General features: G+C 42.1%; 1 protein-coding gene across 1 annotated transcript; it reads left to right on the top strand.

Moving 5' to 3' along the window:
* Positions 1 to 399: 399 nt before the first annotated feature.
* On the top strand, positions 400 to 2,428 carry LOC130949478 (uncharacterized). The gene is made up of 2 exons (XM_057878186.1): positions 400 to 440; positions 487 to 2,428. The coding sequence occupies exons 1-2, from the start codon at positions 400 to 402 to the stop codon at positions 2,426 to 2,428; spliced, it is 1,983 nt and encodes a 660-aa protein (XP_057734169.1).
* The last annotated feature ends 5,672 nt before the right edge of the window (positions 2,429 to 8,100 follow it).

Below are 8,100 nucleotides of genomic sequence, written 5' to 3'. Positions count from 1 at the left end.
CACCGGAGTATCCTCAATATTTAAATGCAGGTGCGTCGTTAGTTTAAGTTAAGATTTGTGATAGTATGATTTGTGCATGGGTTATTTGTTTAGGACAAATACTTAAGACAAGGGTAAATAGGCAAAATATAGCATGTAATTAGTAATTGTTTAAGACAGGGGTGGTTGGTTCGACCGGACCGGACTGTTTGCCCAGACCAGACCGGCCGGTTCGACCAGACCGGACCTGCCGGTCAAACCGCACCATTTCGGTCTACCAAATTGACCGATTTGACAGGACCGGCCATCTAGATCGGATCGGCCGGTCCAAATAGCAGAATGTTAGCGTATGAGTTAAAGGTTGCACCGGACCGGTTTTATTGGACCGAACCGACCCGTTGGACCGAACCGGCCGGTTCGATGACGACCGGCCGGTTCGATAACCGGTTCGGTTTGGAAAAGTACGTTTTCCATTGTTCTGTGCTTATTAGTTTGTTACATTATTAGTTCTGACTACTCTAAAATTTGTGATGTTATTGCAGCAGAGCTTCCCCTTATGCCGGATGGTGAATTTACTGTGGGGATGGAATTCAGTTCTAGGGAGGCAGTAATTAAGGCGATGAAAGATTATACAATCCGCAGAGGAGTGGATTATCGGGTGCATGAGTCAGAACCGACGACATTCTATGCTAAATGCACCCAGTATGGTGCAGGATGTGATTGGCTGATAAGGGTGAGCAAAATGTCCAGAAAGTTCTGCTGGGAGATAAGGAGGTACAACGGTAGTCACACCTGTACTAGGGCCACCATTTCTCAAGATCATTCGAAGCTAGATTCCAACACAATTGCAGAAGCAATAAAGCCGTTGGTAGAAGTTGACCCGTCTATTAGGGTGAAATCAGTGATTGCGGAAGTACAGTCAAAGTTTAACTACACCATTAGTTATCGCAAAGCATGGTTGGCTAAACAGAAGGCAGTGGAGTCAATTTTCGGAGGGTGGGAAGCTTCGTACGAAGCCTTGCCGATATGGTTTGAGGCAATGTGTCACAAGGAGCCACACGCAGTTGTTCATTTTGAAACAATGCCTGCGTACCAGGGAGATGACTTGGTTCCTAATATTCGTGTGCTAAACCGAGTCTTCTGGAGTTATTACCCTTGTATTAGAGCCTTCAGACATTGCAAGCCAATAGTGCAGGTAGACGGAACTCATTTGTATGGAAAGTACAAGGGTTGTTTGTTGGTTGCAGTCTCACAGGATGGCAACAATAACATCGTGCCGATTGCATTTGCCATAGTGGAGGGAGAGACATCTGAGGCTTGGCACTTTTTTCTCAGTAACTTGCGACAGCATGTTGTGACACGTGACGGTGTGGGTCTTATCTCCGATCGACACGACTCCATTAGGTCTGCTATTGCTCGTAGTCACGGAGCGTGGTCTCCTCCCAGAGCATTCCACATGTTTTGCATCAGACACATAGAGTCCAACTTTCTGAGGAAATTCAAGGCTCCGTATCTGCAGAAGCTAATCGTCAACATCGGTATGAAATTTACTGTTACATTTACTCCTGGACTCAGTTATTGTGATGAACGTTTCTTATGGTGGGCCCATTTTTATGTGACAGGATACTCGCGGACAGTTCGCGAGTACGAGACGCGTTACGGTCGGTTACGTGAGCGAGGTGAGGCTTATACCAACTGGCTGGATCGAATTCCGCGTGAGCAGTATGCCTTGGCATTTGATGGGGGATATCGATGGGGTCATATGACAACCAATCTAGTAGAATGCATCAACTCGGTATTGAAAGGGGCTCGCAATCTTCCAGTCACTGCACTAGTTAAGGCAACATTTTACAGGCTTAATGAATTGTTCACCCGAAAAAGAGCCGAGGCTGAGGCTCGAATTAATGAAGGACATGTGTTCTCTGAGCATGTAACCTCCAAACTACATGCAAATCAGCTGGCAGCAGGTAACATCCAAGTTAGTTGCTTTGACCGACAGAATGAGGTATTCGAAGTGCGTGAGTGTCCTAGTGGTGTGGAGTATACAGTGGACCTCCGTCAACAAAGGTGTGACTGTGGTGAGTTCCAAGTTGACCGGCTTCCGTGCCGACATGTGTTTGCTTGTTGTGCAAACCAACGTCTTGATTGGCAACTGTATGTACATGATGTCTACAAGATGGACCAGATTCGACGAGTGTACAGGGTTAGGTTTAGGCCACTCGGGAATCCGTCAACATGGCCAGTTTATCATGGACCTCGATTCGTAGGTAATCCATTCCTAAGACGGGTATCCAAAGGTCGGCCAAGGATGACCCGGTTCTTGAATGAGATGGACACTCGGATGTTGCGTGGTCCTAGGCGATGTAAGCAATGCGGGGCCGAGGGCCACAGTCGTAGTAGATGTCGTCACCGTGGTGGGCCAAGTAACCCGGGTGCTACAACGCAATAGAGCTCCTGCCTTAGCGGTTACTCGATTTAGTGTATGACTTTGAGTATTTTATATATTGTATGACTTTGAGTATTTTATATATTGTATGACTTTGAGTAATTTATATGTTGTATTTTAAATGTACCATGTTTAAAACCAAATCTTTCTAGATATTTACTTCAATAGAGACTTTAAATTTTATAAAAATTCGGCAGCATCTCTTCTAAAAGTCGGACTTTGCCACCCTAAAATAATATGGTTTCTAACAAAGGAAACAATAGTGTTAGCATCATCAGTACGGGTAGGAATTGCTTCCACCCATTTAGAAACATAATCTACAGCTAACAGTATATAAAGGTGGCCATTAGAATTTGGAAATGGACCCATGAAGTTAATGCCACAAACGTCAAAAATTTCACAGAAAAGCATAATTTGTTGAGGCATTTCATCCCTCTGGGATATATTACCAACCCTTTGGCATGGAGGACAAGATTTACAAAGGTTAGCAGCATCTTTAAAAAGAGTAGCCCACCAGAATCCACAGTCTAAAACTTTTCTAGCAGTTCGTTGAGGGCCAAAATGTCCTCCACTCTCAGATGAGTGGCAGGCCTCTAAAATGGACTGAAATTCTGATTGAAGTACACACCGTCTAATTACCTGGTCAACACCACACCTCCATAGATATGGGTCATCCCATACATAGTATTTGGACTCGCTTTTCAACTTGTCTCTCTGATGCTTAGTAAAATTAGGAGGAAAAGTATGGCTAACTAGATAATTAGCTACAGGTGCATACCTTGGGGCTACATCAGATACTGCCTGTAAGCTATCAAATGGGAAATTATCATTGATAGGAATGGAGTCATCTTTAATGTGCTCAAGGTGACTTAAATGGTCAGCCACTAAATTTTGGTTACCACTCCTATCTTTAATTTCCAGATCAAATTCTTGCAGCAGTAGCATCCAACGTATTAGCCTTGGTTTAGACTCCCTTTTAGCTAATAAATATTTTAGAGCTGCATGGTTTGAGTACACTACTACCTTAGTACCAAGTAAGTAGGCTCGAAATTTATTCAGAGCAAAAATGATAGCTAGAAGCTCTTTTTCATTTGTAGTGTAATTAGATTGAGCAGCATCTAAAGTCTTAGATGCATAAGCAATTACAAAAGGGTCGTTACCTTCATGTTGAGCTAGTGATGCTCCTACTACATGATTGGAGGCATCACACATGATTTCAAATGGTTGACTCCAGTCTGGTCCCCTCACAATCGGAGTTTGAGTCAAGGCGGTCTTTAGCTTATCAAACGCTTGTTTGCAATCCTCACTGAACTCGAACTTAATATCTTTCTACAGTAGTCTGGATAAGGGTAGTGCTACCTTACTGAAGTCCTTAATGAATCTCCTGTAAAAACCTGCATGGCCAAGGAATGAACGGACTTCCCTCACAAAGGAGGGGTAAGGTAAACTAGAAATAACATCCACCTTTGCTGGGTCTACAGAGATACCAGTATCAGAAACAACATGTCCTAGAACAATACCTTGTTTTACCATAAAATGACACTTTTCAAAATTTAAAACGAGGTTTGAGCTATCACACCTGTCCAATACTTTAGATAAGCTATCCAAGCAAAGGGTAAATGAATCACTATAAACGCTAAAGTCATCCATAAAAACTTCCATATAAGTCTCAATGAGATCAGAGAAAAGACTCATCATGCACCTTTGGAAAGTAGCTGGTGCATTGCACAAGCCAAAGGGTATTCTTTTATAAGCATAAGTCCCAAAAGGACATGTAAAAGTAGTCTTTTCTTGATCTTCAGGAGCTATATGGATTTAAAAATAACCTGTATAACCATCTAAAAAATAGTAGTGAGATTTACCTGATAGGCGATCAAGCATCTGATCAATGAATGGAAAGGGATAATGATCCTTGCGAGTGGCTTAGTTGAGACGCCTGTAGTCAATGCAAACTCTCCATGCGTTCTGCACTCTGGTTATCAGAAGTTCTCCTTGCTCATTCCTTATTGTTGTGACTCCAGACTTCTTGGGTACCACTTGGACTGGGCTGACCCATTCGCTATCTGAAATGGGATAAATGATATCTGCTTCAAGTAGTTTGGTTACGTCCTTCTTGACAACTTCTAAGATGGTGGGGTTCAATCTTCTCTGAGGTTGACGGACAGACTTTGCTCCTTCTTCTAAGAATATTCTATGTTCACAAACTTGAGGGCTGATGCCTACTATATCTGCCAAGCTCCATCCAATTGCTTTCTTATGCGTCCTCAATACACTAAGCAATTATTCTTCTTGTTGGGAAGTGAGCTCCCTTGCAATGATAACTGGAAACTTCTGCTTGTCCTCAAGGTACGCATATTTGAGGTGTGGAAGAAGGGGATTTAATTCCATTTTCCACTCATGGTTTGGTTCTGGATTTTCTGGGGCTGGTGAAAATGGTGATGAATCTTCAGTATGTTCAAAGGGTGTCCCCACACTTGGATCTTGCTCCAGGTGACTCTCTTCCATTTCTTCCTGGTGGGTTGCAGCTATAATTTCAACAATGATGTCACATTTGAATATGGAGTGATCTTCTGGAGGATGCTTCATAGCTTCATCTAGATTGAAGCTTACTGTTCTGCCATCTACCTCAAAGGAATAGGTACCCGAAAAGGCATCCAGCTTGAATTTTGAAGTCTTCAAAAATGGTCTACCAAGCAGGATTGACGAAGGTCTCCTTGAGTTATTTTGGGGCATCTCCAGGATATAAAAGTTAATGGGAAACGTGAGCCCCTTAATGCTCACTAATACATCTTCAGCAATTCCAACCACTGTGATAATGCTTTTATCTGCTAACACAAAATGAGCTGCCGACCTTTTTAAGGGAGGGAGCCTTAAAGCATTATATATAGACAAGGGCATAATACTCACGCATGCTCCTAAATCACACATACAGTCAGAAAATATCACACCTCCAATAGTACAGTTAACCATGCATGGACCTGGGTCACTACATTTTTCAGGTATATTTCCCATTAAAGCAGATATAGAACTACCTAAAGGAATAGTTTCTAATTCATTAATTTTATCTTTATGTATGCACAATTCTTTTAGAAACTTTGCATATTTAGGCACTTGCTGAATAACATAAAAAAGGGGAACAGTTACGTCAACCTTTTTGAAGATCTCTACCATTTTGGGATCAAGTTCCATATGCTTCCTGGGCTTCTTAACAAGGTATGGAAATGGAATAGGAGTGGCGTCTTTTATAGCTTCAGCTTGCTGGGGTTCTGCACTCCTTGATTGGGCTGCTTCTGCTTCAGCCACGCCTTGTGCTTCATCTTCTTCTTCAACATCCTCTACCTCAACCGTGTCCACAGCTGGGGCGTGTTCTGATGGGCTTGATTTCTCTATATTCCTCTCTTGCAGTGTGGTTCCAGATCTCAGGGTAATGGCATAGATGCCACCCTTGGGGTTGGGTAATGGTTGAGAGGGGAGTCCACCAGAGCATGAGGACTGGTTGTTAAAGTTATTCAGTGATCCAATCTGTGAGACAAGGGCTTGCAAGGTAGAGTTCAGACCATTTAGAGTAGAAGTAAGGTTATTTTTCATGGCCTGCTATCTCCAATCAATAGATTGTAGTAACTCATCATTGGGAGATGAAGAGGGGTAAGTGATCTGAGGGGTTTGCTGAGATGCTTGAGGCTGCCTTAGATGAGGTGCTCTGTAGGCCTGATTCTGATTCTGCTGCCTGAAGTTGTTATTCTTATTCCACCTCTAGTTTCCATTGTTATCTCTGCCTCCTCTGTTATGATTATTCCTCCAACCTTGGTTGGGGTTATCCTATCATCCATGGTTGTAGCTGCCACCTGATTGTACCCTTGATTGGGGCGGTCATAGAAGTTATGAGTGACTGCCATAGTGTGGTCTTCATGTTGGAGTTGCGGACACTCATCAGTATAATGACTGTAATCGGCACAGATCCCACATACTCTTTGTGGAACCAACTGTTGGCTGTGTTGTGGTGGAAAAGGCTGAACTTGCTAAGCTTGTTGTTGACTCAATTGCATTTGCTTCAGTAAGTTGGTCATTTCACATAAGCTCTGAGTTATAGCAGCAGTCTCTTTGCTAGAGGATACCTCTGCAACAGCTCTTGACCGACTTTGTTTCTGCTTGTGATTCCTAGTAGATTCAGCTAAGTCGCTAATCAATTGCCATGCTTCTTTCGTAGTCTTGTACTTTTTCATAGACCCATTGCTAGAACCTTCCAATGTGGTCTTATCTTGAGATTTCATGCCCTGTGTAAAGTAGCCGAGCAACACTATATTGTCAATCATATGGTGGGGACATGCTTTCAGAAGATTATTGAAGCGCTCACAATATTCGTAGAGAGTCTCAGATTCGTCCTTAATGATCATGGAAATGTCTTTTCTTAGTTTATCGGTAACCTCAGCTGGAAAGAATTTCTCCAAAAATTCTCTTCTAAGTGTATCCCAGTTAGAAACAGTTGCTCCGGGTTGAGTGTAGTACCACTCTTTTGCCTTCCCCTCAAGAGAGATGGGAAAGCCTTCAGCAGAATAGAAGTGTCGTCAGTACCATCACGCTTAACAGTAGAACAAGCTGTCTGAAAATCCCTAAGGTGCTTGATAAGCTCTTTACCATGAAACTTGGGCATTAAGTTGAGTAGTGCAATCTTTATTTCAAAGTCCACAGCCACTGCTGGGTGGCATGCCTGGAATGGTTGTAGTATAAAATCAGGGGCTCCAGCCTCCTGGATAGTAACTCTCCTAGGTGCTGCCATGTCACCTGCACGTGAATCAACTGGATCAGTAGAGGGGGAGCTTGTTTCTCCCTTAGATGACATTTCAGATTCGTCATCGGAGAGGACTAACCGATGCCGAGCTTGCCTTATACGTGAAATAGTTCTTTCAATCTCAGGGTCAAATACTGGCAAGCTTGGATCAGGAAGTGAACGCGTCATTTAATGAAAGAAACATGCAGCTCATAGTAACAAAATAAAAAGCAAAATGCAATTAAATAAATTCCAATCAATAAATTAGCACACTATTGCAACTCCCCGGCAACGGCGCCAAAAATTGACGTGGACGGAAATTGGCAGATTAAGAATTAATTAGGAAAATGGCGTTGTGAGTACAGTTCTTAACCGGCAAAAATTCACTTGTCAATTTTGAAAAAAGGGTTGTCACAAATTTTAGAAATAAAATACTGGGAGTATGAGTCCCAGGTCGCTCCTAACGAGTTGCAGGAAGATGTGCTATTTTATCAATCAGAGGTTTTCAAAAGGGGTTTTGAATTTGATGAACAGAAAAATAAATTAGAGAATTTAAATAATTTAAATAAAATCTTGACCGGGAGAAGATTAATTGGAAGTTCTATCCTTGTTGGAATTTTATCAAGATCAATTAATAATTAGTCATTGTTTTCATTTAGTTAACCCTCAACGAATGAGGGAAAGTCAAATTAAAAGTCAACTTCTATTCACAAGTCCTAATCCTCTCCCTTGGGAAGGATTAGAGTTAGTGACTAACAAGCCAACCAACAATGAACCAATTACAATTGAACTCTTGAGTATTCCAACTCAAGGTTCTCCTTTTAATCAACTCCCAATCAAGTTGGGGAACTACTCCATCATTATAAATGTAAACTTCAAAAGATCAATAGGGGAAATAAGAAGAGAC

The sequence above is a fragment of the Arachis stenosperma genome, chromosome 9 (genome assembly GCF_014773155.1).
Source record: "Arachis stenosperma cultivar V10309 chromosome 9, arast.V10309.gnm1.PFL2, whole genome shotgun sequence".
NCBI lineage: Eukaryota > Viridiplantae > Streptophyta > Magnoliopsida > Fabales > Fabaceae > Arachis > Arachis stenosperma.
This window is presented reverse-complemented; position numbering and strand designations above follow the sequence as displayed.